The following is a 21,500-nucleotide window of genomic DNA, read 5'->3' as shown; positions in this document are numbered from 1 at the left end:
ATGATTTTAGCAAATGGCTGCAATATAACAAAGAGTGAAAAATTTAAGGTGGTCTGAATACTTTCCGTCCCAACTGTATATATATATATATGTATATATATATATATATATATATATATATATATATATATATATATATATATATATATATATATATATACATATATATATCGTTGTCTAGGATGGATATTTATGCAAATCACTGTGCTATATTTAGAATAGATTTGAAAATCTGAAATAAAAATCAAAATTATCTAATACAGCCAAGCAGTGGTCATTTCCCGTACTAATAAGGTAATCTGTTCTTCCTAGTCTAAATGAAATGACATGCATATGTACAGCTCCATAAAGCAATGCAGTGCAGAGCTGTACAGAGACTACAAATGACTTTCTGCCTTGACAAAGACAAACATGCTCAGACACTAACACATGCACACACCAGACAGGCTTGCAGAAATCACAGTTACCCTCAGCATGCACTGTCGGGTACCATTGAGGCAAAAGCCATTTAAACCCATCCAACCAAGAAAATAACCCACTGTGTAGATAATAAATACAGACATAATCAGCGTGGCCTGCGGTCAATATGTGCACTGCAGGATCAGAGCCGGCTGCTGCACTGCCAACCTGTCTGCGTGTAAAGGAAGATGTATGCCTCCTTCTGCTTCATACTCACAAAGATGAGTTTTCATTGGAAACTATTTTGTCCTAATCCTGTTTTAGAGGACACATAAAATATATGCTAATGCAGCAGTGACTTCAAACACAGATGGCAGGCAGAAAACTGTTTCTTCAGTGAAGATAGCAAATTTTGTACTTCATAGATCTGAGGCGATCAGCGCTCAGGGCGGCTTGTGGTCTTTCTGCCCTATTATCTGTGAACGCACTTAGTTTGTGCTTGTTATGTTCCACACCTGGGGAGAGCTGTCAGTGTTGGCTTAACATGTGATTATTAGCAGTTTGTTACTACACATAGCACATTATCCCATTGAAATGCCCAAGTGAGAAGTTGAGGGCTCAATTTTAGCACAGATGCCAACTTTCATGTTATGCAGATCACAAATGCTACAAGACCGGATTTCATGCTGGAACATAGCCACAAAGCACCCCTAAAGAGTCTGGCATTAACAAAAGCCTAAAGAACAGCTCTGATGAATAGAAAATATAAGACAGGGACATTGATGATACTTTTAAAAAAATCAGTTTTCTTGTTTTGTTTTTTAAAGTAGACCTAATCCCTAAGTGAATGACATTTAGTTTATTTAGCTAAAGCACAGTGTAACAAGTTTGCCATTTTTCCCATTTATTACTATTTTTATCTAATTTTCCACCCTTTAGCAGGGGCTGGCCGAGATTCGATCCATGTATGGGCAGACTGAATGTACTGAAGTTGATCAACTGATCGATTTGGGTACAACTGGAACACTGGAAGAGAACACAATCGCCTACTGAGTGTAGCTTTGTAGAACTTTTATAGGTAAAAAAGGAGGAATGTTCTACAAAGCTACACTCAGTAAGCACTTGTGTTTTCTTCCCGTGTTCTCCTCCAGAGTTGTCTTCTTGCTCCCACACATAGCTGCCTGCTTGGTGTGGTCCATATGGAACTTTATGGACTCAACTGACCTTTCATTATATATGGACTAATTGTTTTTATTTTCCTTCACATTTATGATTGCCCCCTTCTCTTCTAGCCTAGGACCCATACCCAGTGCCTACATTTGCGCTAATTCCTCTTCCTTTTTGACTTGGGTACAAGCAACCTGTCGGATATTTTAAATACAATTAATGCCGATGGCTATAGCTTCTAGGAGTAATCATTGTGTTCTGCTGACCAGGAAGGTTCTTCATGCCTCCCCACCAACAGAATACAATAACACTGCAGGAGACATTCCCCCCATCAACACTGACTGTGTTGATAGGGGAATCAAGCAATCTTCTTTCCTTCCACCCGTATGGCTATAAATCCTGGGGTAAGTTTCTGACCCCATAACTGAAGAAACTATTTGAATGAGTGGCAAAGAATATTTTAAAGCAATATTAAACCCAAAAGCAAACATTTATTATTTTGCAGCATACCAGTTTTTAGATAGTAATGGCTGCATTTGTTTTCTTTTTCAAGCTCTCTTTTCTTTATTTTCATCTTGTGATCCAGCCCATATGGCTGATGTTTTTCGAAAGAACAAGCTCTCTTGCATTTACAGGGATGATAGAAACTATTTAACGCTGACAGGGGTGATTACAATGATCACCTTTTATTTATTTATGTAAAACCTTTATCTCAAAAGGGGAAAAACTGTTTACTGTAACTGATTATAAAGTATTAGCTGGAATTTGGTTTCAGTTTGTTAGTGCATTTAAATCTGCTAGGAGATCTAACCCCCCCCGACTGACAATTCTGCCCTCTGTGCTAATTCATTCAGAATGGTGTCTGTATAATGTAAGACGTGTGTTACTGGCTGGATCACCAGGTGACAACAGAGGGAAAAGAGCCTAAAAAACAGAAATCTAGTGCAGCCACCGCATCTAATTATTGATAAGCGGCAATATTAAATGTTTGGTTTTGAGTTTAATAACACTTTACTTTCAACTTTACAAAAGTCCAGTTGGATATGACTGAACTGGACAGTGTAGCACAGTCAACATTTTTGTACATAGGTGCTCCCGATGTGTGTGTTTTTATTTGTAGATAAGGATGGGTCAGGCTCCACTTTGTTTGGGAAGAGGGTTTTAAGGGTGCTTAAGTGTAACTTTAAAGTTTTACACTTTTTTTTAGTTAAATTGTTCCCTATATTTAAAGTCCCCCATTATGATAGCTATTTGCAATGACAGGTTCTCTTTAATGAGACATCAGGAGTCTATTAGACCCCTGATGTCTCACATGTCTTCCACTGAAGGTAACAGAGTGCAGGATGGATCTAGAGGTCACATAACACATGTGGCTTTAGTGTTCATTCTAGCTAGGGGAAATCAGCAATTGAATCTTCGCTGTTCTAATTCTCATCTACCAGGCAGCACTTCCCATAATGGAAGGGAGGCGCACTACCTGGGGTCCACGGAAGTTATTGTACAGTGGATCGCTTCTAGCTAAGAGCAGACTTGTCAAAAAAACATGCATTGGAGTGTGTGTGTAAAACCCCATGCAGTGCATGGAAAATGGAAATGCTCCACATAGTGTAAAATCAATGGTATTAAATAAAATAATAAACTGTACTACTCACATATACAAAAACAGAGAAAGATGTAATTTTTTATGAAATATTAGAACAGAGCCAACACTTGTGACATCATCAAGTATTATGGAATCCAGAAGCGATCTTCGTATTCCCTTGGGAAGTTTGATTTGTTCAGCGCTATGTTTTTTTTATATATGTAATTAGCACAGTTTTTTTTAATAAATATTTGATACCATTGATTTTACACAATGTGGAACGTTCTCATTTTCCATGCACATTCCACAGAGTGGCTGCCAATATATGTGGTAGAATGAAGTAGCAAAATCATATACAGGAGGTCCCCGGGTTACAAACAAGTTAGGGACTGTAGGTTTGTTCTTAAGTTGAATCTGTTTGAAAGTCGGAACAGGTACATTTTTTAAGTGTAGCTCCAGCAAAAAAAACTATTTTTAAGCTTTTTGGATAGCATAGGGAAGGGTTATCACCCCTGTAACATTTGTTTTGCTGTGTGTGCCCCTGTGTAGAAGACTTCACCTTACTTTCTGTCCCAATGACAATTGGATTTTGAAAATTTTGGGTTGTTGTGGAAACAAGCTTTGGTGATAAAGCATCAGTGGAGGTACCTTTTCCCCATAATAGCTCTTACAGGAGTGAATTTCCCTTCCCGGGGTATATTTCCTCTCACTTCCTGTTGTCTCCATCCGTTTGTAAGTAGGAGTCGTTTGTAAGTCGGATGTTTGTAACTAGGGGACCCCCTGTATCCAGGATTTGAGCTAATCACCTTTAAGTGTTATATGACTTCTTATTCTGAGGGTGATACTGTTCTGGTAACCCTTTGATCTGGGCACTAGTGTGGGAATACTGAATGTGTTTTTTTTTATCCTGGAGGAGTTTTCTACACTATTATCTGGTGATTTACAGTATATGAAGATTTTCTCACCTACTGTATAATTCATGGTGAAGTTCTTTTTTTTGCATAGATATTGTATTATAGATACACATTAATTTTGTTTTGTTTTATGAGCGTTGCCCTTCAGTTTATTTGATCTTACCATTTTTTGTATCGGTATGCTAACTGCTGGTTTTTAGATTTTTCCTTTTAATTCAGTGTTAATGAAGTAGGAGGGGAACCTCAAAGCCATTTTTTTAACCCCTTCAATTGTTGAACAAAAGGAGTCATTTTGTTCACACAACTAGAGCTTTCTTTTGGTGGTATTTAATCGCCACTGAGTTTTGTTTTTCTTTTCTAAATAAACAAAATAATTTTGAAAGAAAACACGCATTTCTTCATTTCTGTTATAAAATTTTGCTAATAAAAAATTGTTCTTCGTGAATTTAGGGCAATTATTTATTTTTTTTAATTACATTTCTTTGGTGAAAATAAACCAAATCAATTTATATTATTTAGTCCGTAGGAGAGTTATAGAGTTCACAATCTATGGTATATATCTGAAAATTAATGAATACTGATGTACTGATGACCTTTCATGAGGCCCTAAAGTGCCAGGACAGTACAAATTCCCCGCAAATTACCCCTTTATGGAAAGTATACAGTATTTATTAGGAGGCATGGCGCGTTTTTTGAAGTAATTTTTTGTTATAGTTTTTTGGAAAATGAAGAAATAGCAAAAAAATAAATAAATAAATAAATTAACATTTTTTATTTTATTTACATACTGTCACTAGTGCAGTACAGCATCATCATATAACCGGTGTGGAGGTGATCAGGGACATTGACTAGTAGTCAGTGTCCCTGATCAGTAGTAGGAAAAAAATAATAATATATTTTACATTTTTTTTATTACATTTTTTTTGCAATTTTTTTTTTTTTAACACACTGTGACCAGGGCAATATAATCATAGTAACATTGGAAAAATTTGTGGTTGAGGCTAATGGACTTTAATGGTACTGTAACAATTTAAGATACAAAAGAGTATAAAACAAGTAGATTTTTATTAAATTAACATCAACATGTTAAAACATACATATTAAAAAAAAATATCTCTGTCTATTCAATCAAGGGGGATACAACTGAAAAAGATTGCAGTGCCAGTTCACCCTGTGTCAGTTAAATCGACATGCTTGCCATGTTTCATGGATGTTCACCACTTGCTCAGGAGCTTTAAGTTAATCATAATGTACATGATAGAACATCACATAACCAGATAATAGCAACATAATGGTGGCAAATATGGTGTCCCTCCAAAAAAGTTTTCAAGACCCTTACCAAGGACAGCAACACAGGCCGAAAAGAGTGGGTCCACCCCGGCGGACACGGGAGCCCCTCGCAAGTCAGGAACAGAAGCAGCCGGGAATCTATTAGAAAGTACAAAAGATAATATTATAAGTCTGATCTGGGGCTATTTTCTATATATAATATAACAATAGCCATAAACACATCAGAGTAAGGGGTCGTCATACCAAATGTGTAGCTTCAATAGACAGCCAAAGATTGCTCTGATAGCGTAGCCAGCATATGCTATAAAGAAAGCAGAGGGGGCAAAAATGTGTCTCAATCCATATGGATAATAATGCTAGTCTCTAGGGATATACAGTATCTCACAAAAGTAAGTACACCCCTCACATTTTTGTAAATATTTTATTATATCTTTTCATGTGACAACACTGAAGAAATGACACTTTGCTACAATATAAAGTAATGAGTGTACAGCTTGTATAACAAAGTAAATTTTCTGTCCCCTCAAAATAACTCAACACACAGCCATTAATGTCTAAACCACTGGCAACAAAAGTGAGTACACCCCTAAGTGAAAATGTCCAAATTGGGCCCAAAGTGTCAATATTTTCTGTGGCCACCATTATTTTCCAGCACTGCCTTAACCCTCTTGGGCATGGCATTCACCAGAGCTTCACAGGTTGCCACTGGAGTCCTCTTCCACTCCTCCATGATGACATCACGGAGCTGATGGATGTTAGAGACCTTGCGCTCCTCCACCTTCCGTTTGAGGATGCCCCACAGATGCTCAATAGGGTTTAGGTCTGGAGACATGCTTGGCCAGTCCATCACCTCTAACCTCAGCTTCTTTAGCAAGGCAGTGGTCATCTTGGACGTGTGTTTGGGGTCTTTCTCATGTTGGAATACTGCCTTGTGGCCCAGTCTCCGAAGGGAGGGGATCATGCTCTGCTTCAGTATGTCACAGTACATGTTGGCATTCATGGTTCCCTCAATGAACTGTAGCACCCCAGTGGCGGCAGCACTCATGCAGCCCCAGTCCATGACACTCCCACCACAATGCTTGACTGTAGGCAAGACACACTTGTCTTTGTACTCCTCACCTGGTTGTCGCCACACATGCTTGATACCATCTGAACCAAATAAGTGTATCTTGCTCTCATCAGACCACAGGACATGGTTCCAGTAATCCATGTCCTTAGTCTGCTTGTTTTCAGCAAACTGCAGGCTTTCTTGTGCATCATCTTTAGAAGAGGCTTCCTTCTGGGATGACAGCCATGGAGACCAATTTGATGCAGTGTGCGGCGTATGGTCTGAGCACTGACAGGTTGACCCCCCACCCCTTCAACCTTTGCAGCAATGCTGGCAGCACTCATATATCTATTTCCCAAAGACAACCTCTGGATATGACGCTGAGCATGTGCACTCAACTTCTTTGGTCGACCATGGGGAGGCCTGTTCTGAGTGGAACCTGTCCTGTTAAACCGCTATATGGTCTTGGTAACCATGCTGCAGCTCAGTTTAAGGGTCAATCTTCTTATAGCTTAGGCCATCTTTATGTAGAGCAAAAATTATTTTTTTCAGATCCTCAGAGAGTTCTTTGCCATGAGGTGCCATTGTGAACTTCCAGTGACCAGTATGAGAGAGTGAGAGCGATCACACCAAATTTAACATACCTGCTCCCCATTCATACCGGAGACCTTGTAACACTGAGTCACATGACACCCAGGAGGGAAAATGGTTAATTGGGCCCAATTTGGACATTTTCACTTAGGGCAGTGGTTCTCAACTCCTGTCCTTAGGACCCACTAACAGGCCAGAGTTTAAGTATTACCTTGGGGAGATGCAGACTAGAATACTGCATTCACTGAGCAGCAAATTATGTCACCTGTGATGTATTTCAGTTATCTTGCAAACCTGGCCTGTTAGTGGGCCCTGAGGACAGGAGTTGAGAACCACTGACTTAGGGGTTTACTCACTTTTGTTGCCAACAGTTTAGACATTAATGGCTGTGTATTGAGTTATTTTGAGGGGACAGCAAATTTACACTGTTATACAAGCTGTACACTCACTACTTTATATTGTAGCAAAGTGTCATTTCTTCAGTGTTGTCAGATGAAAAGATATAATAAAATATTTACAAAAATGTGAGGGGTGTACTCACTTTTGAGAGATACTGTATACATATACAGTGGGGACGGAAAGTATTCAGACCCCCCTTAAATTTGTCACTCTTTGTTATATTGCAGCCATTTGCTAAAATCATTTAAGTTCATTTTTTTTCTCATTAATGTACACATAGCACCCCATATTGACAGAAAAACACAGAATTGTTGACATTTTTGCAGATTTATTAAAAAAGAAAAACTAAAATATCACATGGTCCTAAGTATTCAGACCCTTTGCTCAGTATTTAGTAGAAGCACCCTTTTGATCTAATACGGCCATGAGTCTTTTTGGGAAAGATGCAACAAGTTTTTCACACCTGGATTTGGGGATCCTCTGCCATTCCTCCTCGCAGATCCTCTCCAGTTCTGTCAGGTTGGATGTTAAACATTGGTAGACAGCCATTTTTAGGTCTCTCCAGAGGTGCTCAATTGGGTTTAAGTCAGGGCTCTGGCTGGGCCATTTAAGAACAGTCACGGAGTTGTTGTGAAGCCACTCCTTCATTATTTTAGCTGTGTGCTTAGGGTCATTGTCTTGTTGGAAGTTAAACCTTCCGCCCAGTCTGAGGTCCCTGTACTTGGCTGCATTCATCGTTTCCTTGCAACCAGTCGTCCTGTCCCTGTAGCTGAAAAACACCCCCACAGCATGATGCTGCTACCACCATGCTTCACTGTTGGTACTGTATTGGACAGGTCATGAGCAGTGCCTGGTTTTCTCCACACATACTGCTTAGAATTAAGGCCAAAAAGTTCTATCTTGGTCTCATCAGACCAAAGAATCTTATTTCTCACCATCTTGGAGTCCTTCAGGTGTTTTTCAACTCCATGCGGGCTTTCATGTGTCTTGCACTGAGGAGAGGCTTCCGTCGGGCCACTCTGCCATGAAGCCCCGACTGGTGGAGGGCTGCAGTGATGGTTGACTTTCTACAACTTTCTCCCATCTCCCAACTGCATCTCTGGAGCTCAACGTTAGTGATCTTTGGGTTCTTCTTTACCTCTCTCACGAAGGCTCTTCTCCCCCGATAGCTCAGTTTGGCTGGACGGCCAGTTCTAGGAAGGGTTCTGGTCGCCCCAAACGTCTTCCATTTAAGCATTATGGAGGCCGCTGTGCTCTTAGGAACCTTAAGTGCAGCAGAAATTTTTTTTAACCTTGGCCAGATCTGTGCCTTGCCACAATTCTGTCTCTGAGCTATTCAGGTAGTTCCTTTGACCTTGTGATTCTCATTTGCTCTGACATGCACTGTGAGCTGTAAGGTCTTATATAGACAGGTGTGTGGCTTTCCTAATCAAGTCCAATCAGTATAATCAAAGACAGCTGGACTCAAATGAAGGTGTAGAACCATCTCAAGGATGATCAGAAGAAATGGACAGCACCTGAGTTAAATATATGAGTGTCACAGCAAAGGGTCTGAATACTTAGGACCATGTGATATTTCAATTTTTCTTTTTTAATAAATCTGCAAAAATGTCAACAATTCTGTGTTTTTCTGTCAATATGGGGTGCTGTGTGTACATTAATGAGGAAAAAATGAACTTAAATGATTTTGGCAAATGGCTGCAACAAAGAGTGAAAAAATAAAGGGGGGGTCTGAATATTTTCTGTCTCCACTGTAGATAGCACAGGAAGAGCAGAGTGTCAACTCTACCTTAAATTCCAACCAAATACCGTATGTCAGTAGCAAAACGGAGGCAGTCATACAAAGCAGAGAGGTGAACTCTCTCAGCTGTGTCAGGTCCACGGATAGATATTAGACCGAATGAACCAGCTGTCAAGCCATTCCATAAAGATCTGTTAAATAGTGTATAAAGCATATAAAGCACCAGTAAATATGGATAGCAACACAGCTAACAAGATAAGCATCATTACGGTCCAGCTAGCTCACCTTGTAATTTGATACTGAGGAATACTTGCATCAAGCATTCAGTAAATAGTCATTGTGTCCACAGGGAAGTCCCTAGATGAAAGATCACATATATACCATGTATATTGTGCCCAATGCCTCCAAAGCTAGATAGTAAAAGACACATGCAGCCGGTACTTATCAGTCATCTTGGAAGGAAAAAAGAGAGACCCAGCCATGTTGCAGCAGCATGTACTGTGTACACAGCAACCCTTCCTTATCTGTAGAGGGCTCCTGGCTGGTGCCGTCCTCACGCCAATTGATGAGTGACGTCATCAGACCTGGCCCCGCAGAGCGCATGTGCAAAGATCGCGCATGTGCAGTGTCTCCAAAACAGCCAATCACACGTATACGGATGACATTGGTGCAGTGCGTTGCCATTCAAACAGCGAGAACGAGGGCAGCATTCCCGCCACCCAGCTCTCCCTGCGGAGCCGCATGCCTGCCCAGACAGACAAAATCAAAGGACCACAACCCAGGAAATCACCCCAGGAATGGGCAGAATCCATGGTGGCAATGTTGGATAAGGGCAGGTCCAGCCAGAATGAAAGACGGTGACACCTAGTGGCTAATGCAAACATTGCATAGCAAATCTCCAGGTGTGTTCCAAAACAGGAAATGTGGATAAGCCATGGAAACACCTAAGGGAAAGGACACCATAAAAGCCACAAGTTAATAAAATACATAGAAAGAACACATAACCTAAATATACATAATTTAGAGTTGAATTCATATAAACAATTATTTTATAATGAACATCATAGACCGTTAATGGTTTATGTCAAAACCCAGTTACTAGTACTCATGAAACAGCGATTAAAAAATGCATCAGGGTAGCACGGATTGAGTATTAGAAGAAAGGAAAGAAAAGGGGAGAAGAGAATTCTGAAGAAACATAGTCAGTTATGGCCAAAGACAGTCGAAAGGCACGCATGCATGCACGATGCGCACAGATGCACGCACATGCATCCCTGCGTCCACAGAACCAGGAAGGCTCGGAGAAAGGGCATATATGAGTTAACCTCATTAATGCCAGGCGGAGTTATGGCATTGAGACAATCGATTCATAAAGTTTCACGTTGGAGTATACGCTTGTCCCAGTTTCCTCCTCTAGGATCTGGAGGAATAACCTCCAAAACGAAAAAGGAAACCATCTCTGTGTGGTATTTATGATGGAGACCAACATGTCTTGTGACAGGTGTGATAATTTTGCCCCCACCGGAATAATAGGTATGGTCGTCCGTCCTCTGGCCAAAATGGCGCTTGGTTTTTCGAATATAGAAAGCTCTACACCTGCATTTCATAATATATATGACACCATGTGTGGAGCAATTCAAAAAGGTGTGTGATTTGTGCCATTAAAGGAATACCCTGGCGCTACAGCACCCATGGGCAACCTGGGCAATTGCCACACCGGTAAGTCCCATGTAGGAGGGAGCTAGAATTTTTGTGGGGGACATAGCGACTTGAAGTGAGTTGATCTCTAATGCCCCATACACACGGTCGGATTTTCCGATGGAAAATGTCCGATCGGAGCGCGTTGTCGGAAATTCCGACCGTGTGTGGGCTCCATCGGACATTTTCCATCGGATTTTCCGACACACAAAGTTGGAGAGCAGGAGATAAAATTTTCCGACAACAAAATCCGATTGCGTCAATTCCGACCGTGTGTGGCCTGTTCCGACGCACAAAGTGCCACGCATGCTCAGAAGAAATTCCGACACGGAACAGCTCGTTCTGGTAAACTTAGCGTTCGCAATGGATACAGCAATTTCGTCACGCTGCAATGTTAAAAATGGTTTAATACAGTGCACTCTCTTCTTCTTTATAATGTGACAAGAATTAAGTCGTTTTGCTGCTCATATTCACACACACTTCTCACAAATTTATTTCTTTACTATTTATCGGGATTCCCTCAATATATTTTGATTTCTCACATCTGACAACATAATTTTGTTGTATTTTTTTTTTTTTTGGTTAGGCTTTAATGTAGATTCTTTTTTTGTGTTTGTATTTTTTTGAAGGGTGTTATTTTTTTTTGGGATTTTTATTTGTACTCCCGAAAATGTTTGTGTGTGTTTTTTTTGTCAAATTACCGCAACACCATTGATATGTTGTTCTATTTAATCTGTAGGAGATTGTTTGGTGTTGGCGTCCCTTGTTAATTTCACATTTTATGTTAGAAATGTATCTGAATCGTCACCAACAAACTGTCCTTTTTGGATTAAAACACACACAGGAGAGTAGAATTTCCCTAAAAAAATTTTATTAAAAGGGGTCACAACTAAACAAAGAGGGAGGCAACGCTGGAGAAACAGCAGAAGTGGGTGAAGCCTTGGACCCCCAGGGCAGACATCACTAATTTTCAAGCTAAATTGGTGGCCTGAGGAGTCCTTATCTAAGGGAGGGGGAGGAAAGCCCGCATCCGGAGACGTCCCGATCCAGAAGGAGATTTAAGGCCTCAAATATGTCCTTTGGGGAGATGTTGGAGATGGTGGACATCCTGAAGAGGGCCGACTATGATGGAAAGTATGGGCCTTACCCCAACCCCAATGTCAGAAACGCCAAGATCATGGCGAAAGTGGTCAGGAGTCTGCACCAGAAATTCGGGGTACGACGATCGAAAGATCAGCTCAGGAAGCGGTGGTGGGACCTCAAATTAAGAGAACATGAGCAGTACAGAAAGATCCGGAGAGTGCTGCAAAAAAGTAAGTTGTGCTGTGTTCCTATTCTTTTGATGTTTATTACGTTCGTGCTGCTCCACGTGCTTTTAGGAACTGTTGTACAGTTTAAAATGGCAACTTTCATGTTCATGGGCACATTATTCGTTCGTATCAAACATTTTTCTTTAGGACTATAAAACACCATTGTTTAGGCCATATGCAGTTGGCCACCATTTTTACACCCTATACTTGTCTTAAAAGAATTTGGTTGTGTAGATGGCTTTGTTACTAGAATGAAATGCAAACTAGATTCTGTATAAGGAGAGGACACTCAGCAGCTGTTTTCACATCTGGACACTGGAGCACTAGTGTGGGACACAAGAACACCATTTTTATTAGGGGGCCACACAGGTGCTCCAGTGTATACTATAGGGGGGTGCTACATCTGTGAAGCTTGTACCAAACAGGTAAAGTATTGCAGCTTGACAAAGGACACTGAAAATGCTACATTTTGGAACTCTGCTAAACTTGCCCATTGTACCCCACTTCCAAGCAATGTTTTCTGTTTATAGTTCTGCCATCAAATATCTGTGTGCGAATTATACCTTTTTGTTTTACATAGGGGAGAAAAGACTCGGAGGACACCCCTCATCCAAGGAGACCAGAGCCCACCCCCCTCTGGAAGAAGGGGAAATCCCCCCAACACAAGCTGAGCAGGAGGAAGAAGACGTGGTGGAACTAGTCACCACAACAGGTGAGTGTCTGCGACCACAGCATCAGGTAAGAGATGGATGCTGTCAGATTTTTGAGACCTAAATTTTTTGGGGGGTTCCTCTCTTTTTAGGTGATCGTGATGTTGTGGATCCAGATCCTTTCACATCCGAAAGTGCCCAGATCCTGATTGGGGAGATCATGGGGTGTAATTTACAATTGGAAAACATCAAGAAAAACATCAATGATGTTATTGGAAAAACTAAAAACATCATGGATGTTTTGGGGCGAGTTTAAAGCCCCTCCAAATCCCTTTGTTTTTTGGTGTGCTACAATGTGCAAAATGTTTTTGTGATTTTTCCAAAAGCCAAATTTGGAGGATGCACAAAGTGTGTCAACATGTGCTATCTGCCATCATGGGAGATCAATGGACGCGTTTTGGGGCTGCAACCCCTTCCTCAATAATAAAGTAGCTGAGAGGAAGGGGTTCCTCATCCCAAACACGTCCCTTGATCCCCCGTGATGGCGGCTAGCACATGTTGAAATTCGTAAATTGCTGTGCATCTTCCAAATTTGGCTTTTCCTGGGGTGACTTCACACCATCTGAATGCAATATCAAACACAGTTCCTAAATACTCATGTGTGATATTGCCTTCAAGTTCTACAGTTTGTAAGTTCAAGATTTGTGTCTTTCTTGTTGGTTTTACACAGGCCTGTTTTATCGTAAATGGACATTTCTATTTTTGATAATGCTACCCCAAAAATTGGTATACAACAAACATGTTGGTTTGTTTGAAAAACCTTTGGTAAATGCACATGTGATTGTGCAGGTATAAAAACGTTTGTTAATCAAGAATGTGTGGATTATTGTCTCAACACTACAACACTTTTTGGGTGATGTCATTGCTGTTTTCAGAGAAAATGGGGGTTGTTTACTAAGGGCAAATCCTCTTGGCACTACAAGTGCAGTTTCAGTGCAGTTGCAAGTGCACTTGTAGTGAAATGTGTCTTTGCATTTAGTAAATAACAGCCAACAGTGCTTTGTATAAGGTTACACAATCACGCCATTTTCTGGAATAAACACATTTCTGTCAGGGTCAGCTAAAACAAACACAAGCAGTAAATGTCCACAAAGAATGTTTTTTTTTTGTTTTTTTATTATAAAAAGGCTTCACATATTTGCTGGCATATTGATGGCCCCCCTACCCGCAAAGAACTCCAGGTATTGTAACCGGACATCACGGGCACTCAGGGAGGGCAAGCCAGGACGGCCGCTTTCAAGCGCCGTCAGTGTGGTTTCATGTATCATTCCGGCCTCAGGCCCAACTGAGCCAGCATAGTTGGCCGAATGTTTCCTTAAAAAGTTATGGAGAATACAGCACGCCAGTATAATATGGTTCAGTTTATACTCCGCCATATGGATAGGTGTCATAAATAGGCGGAACCGGCTGGCCAGGATCTCAAATGTGTTCTCCACCACTCTTCGGGCTCTGGCCAGCCGGTAATTAAAAACCCTCTGTTCCGGGATGAGTGTCCTTATCGGGAATGGCCGCATCAGGTGGTCCCCCAGCGCAAACGCTTCATCAGCCATGAACACAAATGGGAGTCCTTCCACATTGTCCTCTGGAGCTGGCAAGTCCAAGCTGCCATTCTGGAGACGCCTGTAGAACTCCGTCTGGGTGATGACTCCACCATCGGACATCCGGTCATTCTTCCCCACGTCCACATACAAGAAGTCGTAATTAGCCGACACCACCGCCAACATCACAATACTATTGAACCCCTTATAGTTGAAATAGTACGACCCCAAGTTGGGTGGCGGGACGATGTGGACGTGTTTCCCATCAATTGCCCCTCCGCAGTTAGGAAAGTCCCACCGCTGGGCAAAGTGGGAGGCCACAGTCTGCCATTCCTGTGGCGTGGAAGGAAACTGTTGAGGGAAAAAAAAAATAATTACTATTTTTGCTCAGAAACATGGCAAGCAGATTAGGCACAAACATTATGGGGCAACCTCCAGATAGCATTTATTAAGGGGAATTTAACAACGCCAAAGTATAAGGTACACCTATCATATTCCCCCTCGCCCCTCTCATGGGCCATTTCTAACATTATGGGGTGTGTGGAAATCTTGGACAGGTAACCCTCTTCACTTCATTGAGAGATGAATGCCTAAATACAGGGTATTACTTGGAACAGCTCCTCCTTAGTTACACTATTGGCAGCCCACTGGACAGGTAAGAAGTGTCATAATACAAAGATATAAATACACACTGTACACATTTGAGGACATTTGGACATTATGCTATTACCTGTCAAGATAATAATAGGATACAAAAACTTAAAACAGTACCATTGGAAAGTATACAGGCAGGCCCTTGCACTACATGCTTTGGGTAATTCATCCATAAATCAGAGCAAAAAACAGATGGGTATAGTGTGTATGGGTTTGGCAAAGTCAGCAGATAGATGATTGAGGAGAGATAGAGAATTGGGATCAGCTGACTTACCAGTTGGGGGAGGGAGGGTTACTAAAAATGATTTAGGGACACCACAAAAAAAAAGCCTCTGGCACTCTGCCTGAATTTAAAGCTAAAATAGCATTTCTAAACATTTTAGGGGGTGTTTGGGGTAAAGCACTACTATGGAGCTGATAAAATACATTGTTAATTGACTACATGAGGTGAATATAGGGCCAGGAGAGAACATGTTGGGGAGGTTATTGAAGGCCAATCTGTATGAAGGACCTAAAAAAAAATGACATAAAAATCCAGCATGCATGAGAACAAAGGGGACATTCACAGCAGATTCCAATCATGGTAATTAGGGAATGAGGAAAGAAATACAATATATTATCAAACATTCAATACAATAAAATGTGATATTAAAGGATAAAAAATCTTACCTTCATATACTCCTTCTGCAGGACCTGTATGATGGCAGAACAGGCCTCTGGGATAATGATCCCCAGAGCCTGGGGGGAGATGCCTGTCAAGAACTTCAAGTCCTGCAGACTTCTCCCTGTCGCCAAATACCGCAGGGTAGCGATGAGCCTCTGCTCCGGAGTGATGGCTTGCCTCATGCAGGTATCCTGCCTGCTAATATAAGGGGTCAGCGAAGCCAACAGACGGCGAAACACGGGGTCCGTCATCCTGAGAAAGTTCCTGAAATCATCAGGATTATTCTCACAGATCTCACGGAGCAAAGGCATATGAGAGAACTGGTCACGCTGAAGCAACCAATTCTTGGTCCATGAACTCCTCCCCACCCTGTTCATGGACTGGACTTGTGTCAAGGTCAGGACCCCAACACCAAGCCCCGCACAGCACGAACTCTACGAGGAGTACGTATACGCAACATGGCTAGAAAACGGTCGGCTGCTCAGAATGAAGTAACAGAACGCACTGAAGAACAGCAAGGCCTGTGAAGAGCGACCTGAAAAACAGTAACGAACGAACAAGAACACAATGACTACTTAAAGTCACGCGGAACTTGCTTGCACGCACTGAAGAGCAGATACAAACCCACAAGCACAAACTGAACCGCAGAAAACGATCTGAAAGTCACGAGTCTGAAAAAGCGCAAATCGTCTCTCACCAAACTTTTACTAACACGAGATTAGCAAAAGGAGCCCAAAGGGTGCCGCGCTTGGTTCTAAACTGGCCTTTTCTAGTCTCGTCGTACGTGCTTGACGTCACTGCGTTGTTGGCGATTGGAAATTCCGACAACTTTGTGTGACCATGTGTACGCAAAACAAGTTTGAGCCAACATCCGTCGGAAAAAATCTTAGGATTTTGTTGTCGGAATGTCCGAACAAAGTCCGACCGTGTGTACAGGGCATAAGTGTGCACCTTTGTGACTACCATCACTGTGCAATCAATACTATTATCTTATTGGATCTTCTTATCTTTACTCCCTTTAAGGGAGTAAAAAGCTCATGCTTCTCTCCACAATTCACCTCTAGGGGGCAGTGCAGCTCAAAGCAAAACAGACAATAACTCCATACTGCTTTCTATTGAAATCACTTCAATTTATTAAAATAAACCATATAGGTCAATTATCAAAGGAGAGGGCTGATTATACAGTGGTGGTAGTCACAAAGGTGCACACCAAGGTGTACATTTATTAAACTGAGAAGTTTTTTCTCAGTTCAGGTCTCGGCAGTTCTCATAGGAAAATGATCTCCTCTGCAGCCGGTTTAAGAAGCTGAGAACTTCAGTTCACAGAGGGAGAACAGAGGAGAAGTGTTTCCTCTGAAAACGGCTGAGATCAGTGTAAAAGTGGGTGGGCTGCCTGTAATCTTGTGAGATATTGTGAGATTACGGTGCAGCCAAAAAGGGAAACTAAAGTTTAAAAGAACATGTAATTACATTTTTCAGACATGTGATAACTAAGTAAATATATATGTGTGTATGTATGTATGTACAGTAGGGACGGAAAGTATTCAGACCCCCTTAAATTTTTCACTCTTTGTTATATTGCAGCCATTTGCTAAAATCATTTAAGTTATTTTTTTTCCTCATTATTGTACACACAGCACCCCATATTGACAGAAAAACACAGAATTGTTGACATTTTTTCAGATTTATTTATTTATTAAAAAAGAAAACCTTAAATATCACATGGTCCTAAGTATTCAGACCCTTTGCTGTGACACTCATATATTTAACTCAGGTGCTGTCCATTTCTTCTGATCATCCTTGAGATGGTTCTACACCTTCATTTGAGCCAGTGACCCAGTGAAGTCCTGGGGAACCGACATCTGTGACCCTTGACGATCCGGATATCGATATACATGCCTGGAGTGGCAAAATGCTTATATGACTCCATGTCATATGACAGGGGAGTCCACAGGATCTGGTAAGAGTCCAAGCCTACTTCTGTCTTGATTTGTTGCAGTTATAGGGGGAAGCCGCATCCATGTGTTGACCAACCTAGTCTTTAGTCTATACTACGAACACTTTTACAGCCAGTGATTCCTCTTGTGCACATTTGCTTAGAGACTTTTATGTGTTTCCAGTTTATTTATATGGACTTCACCTTTATCCCCACTCCCCCTTTTTTGGTATTCACTATACTTGGTCCTCACCTTTGAGGTGTTCTGTGAAGAATACTTACCACGTTTAAGCGCTACATTTTATACTCATATATTTAACTCAGGTGCTGTCCATTTCTTCTGATCATCCTTGAGATGGTTCTACACCTTCATTTGAGTCCAGCTGTGTTTGATTATACTGACTGGACTTGATTAGGAAAGCCGCACACTTGTCTATGTAAGACCTTACAGCTCACAGTGCATATCAGAGCAAATGAGAATCATGAGGTCAAAGGAACTGCCTGAAGAGCTCAGAGACAAAATTGTGGCAAGGCACAGACCTGGCCAAGGTTACAAAAAATTTCTGCTGTATTAAGGTTCCTAAGAGCACAGTGGCCTCCATAATCCTTAAATGGAAGATGTTTGGGATGACCAGAACCCTTCCTAGAGCTGGCCATCTGGCCAAACTGAGCTATCGGGGGAGAAGAGCCTTGGTGAGAGAGGTAAAGAAGAACCCAAAGATCACTGTGGCTGAGCTCCAGAGATGGAGTTGGGAGATGGGAGAAAGTTGTAGAAAGTCAACCATCACTGCAGCCCTCCACCAGTCGGGGCTTTATGGCAGAGTGTCCTGACGGAAGCCTCTCCTCAGTGCAAGACACATGAAAGCCTGCATGGAGTTTGCTAAAAAACACCTAAAGGACTCCAAGATGGTGAGAAATAAGATTCTCTGGTCTGATGAGACCAAGATAGAACTTTTTGGCCTTAATTCTAAGCGGTATGTGTGGAGAAAACCAGGCACTGCTCATCACCTGTCCAATACAGTCCCAACAGTGAAGCATGGTGGTGGCAGCATCATGATGTGGGGGTGTTTTTCAACTGCAGGGACAGGACCACTGGTTGCAATCGAGGGAAAGATGAATGCGGCCAAGTACAGGGATATCCTGGACCAAAACCTTCTCCAGAGTGCTCAGGACCTCAGACTCGGCCAAAGGTTTACCTTCCAACAAGACAATACCCTAAGCACACAGCTAAAATAACAAAGGAGTGGCTTCAGAACAACTCTGTGACTGTTCTTGAATGGCCCAGCCAGAGCCCTGACTTAAACCCAATTGAGCATCTCTGAAGAGACCTAAAAATGGCTGTCCACCAACGTTTACCATCCAACCTGACAGAACTGGAGAGGATCTGCAAGGAGGAATGGCAGAGGATCCCCAAATCCAGGTGTGAAAAACTTGTTGCATCTTTCCCAAAAGGACTCATGGCTGTATTAGATCAAAAGAGTGCTTCTACTAAATACTGAGCAAAGGGTCTGAATGCTTAGGACCATGTGAAGTTTCTGTTTTCCTTTTTTAATAAATCTGCAAAAATGTCAACAATTCTCTGTTTTTCTGTCAATATGGGGTACTGTGTGTACATTAATGAGGAAAAAAATGAATTTAAATGATTTTAGCAAATGGCTGCAATATAACAAAGAGTGAAAAATTTAAGGGGGTCTGAATACTTTCCGTCCCCACTGTATATGGTGAGTGGGGGTAAAGGTGAAGTCCATATAAATAAACTGGAAACACATAAAAGTCTCTAAGCAAATGTGCACAAGAGGAATCGCTGGCTGTGAAAGTGTTCGTAGTATAGACTGAAGACTAGGTTGGTCAACACATGGATGTGGCTTCCCCCTATAACTGCAACAAATCAAGACAGAAGTAGGCTTGGATTCTTACCAGATCCTGTGGACTCCCCTGTCATATGACATGGAGTCATATAAGCATTTCGCCACTCCGGGCATGTATATCGATATCCGGATCGTCAAGGGTCACAGATGTCGGTTCCCCAGGACTTCACGGGGTCATCAGACGAATCCTTGTAATGGATATGAACGGAGTTCTGGTGACTGGAGTGTGTAATATGTGGCAAAGATGGGGTATATTACTCCTCTCCCGATAATATGTAAAAAGAAAAGAAGAGCTTCTCCACAGTGCATATAAAAACGGTGGTATCTTTTTATTGTAATAAAACAAGATACATTAAAACAAAGTGATCACTAAATAAAAAGATTGGGGGCAACCTGAGAGAAGGTAAAAAAGCCCAACATGTTTCGACCCATAGGTCTTCTACTGGGGCATAAGCCACCATCTCTGAGTTGCCAATATTTATAAATGATACATGTAAAAGGAAACCAATCGCAAACAGGAAGGCGTGATTGAATGTAATTAGACAAATGAATGTCAGATGATCAGGTAACGACAAACCTTGCATAAAGAGGCCAATGGTATCATCCTAAAGAACAAACAGGCCCAGCACCCAATCAGTGGGCCTGCAAGGAACCAGTACCTTCAAACCTCAGAGTACACGTGTCAAACAATTGATATGACGTCCGGTCTGGAGCAGGAACAACAAGTTGAATGCTAGGGACTGGATGGCTGTGTCAGCCTATAGGCATGGACTGCTCTGTCCATGTCGGTGGCTGTGCTGCAGTGTATCTGTTATCCAGAGCCTGCATTGCGTACAGTGATCCGCCCAGGTTCCGACCCCCCTCCCACAAAGGAAGCCAGAGACCAAGGGCGATCACATGTCCGGATTAAGTGACACCTGTGACATCACAGCCGCGTCACGCGGCACCTCCGACGTCCCGCCCGTGTTGCGTAACAAGGGAAGGGAGCCGGTGTTCTGCCATATAGTGTCCTCCTATCGGATAGTGTCCGCTCCGTACTGCGCAGGCGCAGCGCTTGCGCAGTACGGAGCAGAAGGAGATGCCGAAAATGTCCGAAGTTGATCAGCTGACCATCAGCTGTACACGGCGCTTCGGCAGTTCTTAGCGATGGCAGTGTAAGAGGGCCTCTCGCGGGCTCGCTTCGCTCGCCACGCTTCGGGCACGGCCTCGCTGCGCTCGGCAACTATATATTCTCACTCTATGTCCACTTGGATAGTAGGGAATGATCCTGGACATAGGGTGAGAATAACAGCGCAGGCGCCGTGTACAGCTGATGATCAGCTGTTAAACTTCGGAGACTTTCGGCGTCTCGTTTGTCCTCCGTACTGCGCCTGCGCAGTACAGGGAGGACACTATATGATAGGGGACTCTATTTGACAAGACACCGGTGTCTTGTCGATTAGTGCCTCCCGTCGAATAATGCATCCACTACGTCACACCAGCTGATTCCCCTATCAGCTGGCATGACGTAAGACTGCACATGCGCAGTTCGTCGGATGCATTTTCCGACGGGAGTCACAGAACACAGTGGAGAGGCACCGTGTAGGACAGGCTAGAGGAGATACTTTGAGCTCCGATTCCCGGGGACCCACTTTGTGAAAACCCACCAAACTTGGCACACTTTTAGGGAACACCGCTGGCTGTATCTGGAAAAAATTTCGGGTCCAGAGAACCGAACGGCAGCCGGTACCGACTCCCGAAAGTGAGCCGCTTGCTTCATTTTTCCGCTTACAGGAAGAGAAAACAGTGTAGGAGTGTAGGAGAGGCTCGGGAGATAATTTGAGCTCCTGTATCTGGGGACCCGCTCCATGAAAACCCACCAAACTTGGCACACTTATAGGGAAGACCCTTGGCTGCAGGTGGAAAAAATTTCGGGTCCAGGGAACCAAAGGGCAGCCGGTACCGAATCCCCAAAGTGGGCCACTCGCTTCATTTTTCTGCCTGGGGGAAAA

General features: G+C 42.3%; 1 protein-coding gene across 1 annotated transcript in view; it reads right to left on the bottom strand.

Annotated features, from left to right (window-relative positions):
• Window positions 1–5,183: 5,183 nt before the first annotated feature.
• The window catches only part of GRIN2D (glutamate ionotropic receptor NMDA type subunit 2D), a 1,662,686-nt gene continuing 1,646,369 nt past the window's right edge, over window positions 5,184–21,500 (bottom strand). The window contains exon 15 of the mRNA XM_073602756.1: window positions 5,184–5,490. Coding sequence (XP_073458857.1) covers window positions 5,467–5,490 — 24 coding nt within the window. The 3' untranslated portion in view covers window positions 5,184–5,466. The remainder of the gene's footprint in view (window positions 5,491–21,500) is intronic.

This window comes from Aquarana catesbeiana, linkage group LG10 (assembly GCF_042186555.1).
Source record: "Aquarana catesbeiana isolate 2022-GZ linkage group LG10, ASM4218655v1, whole genome shotgun sequence".
In the NCBI taxonomy this organism is placed as follows: Eukaryota; Metazoa; Chordata; class Amphibia; order Anura; family Ranidae; genus Aquarana; species Aquarana catesbeiana.
This window is presented reverse-complemented; position numbering and strand designations above follow the sequence as displayed.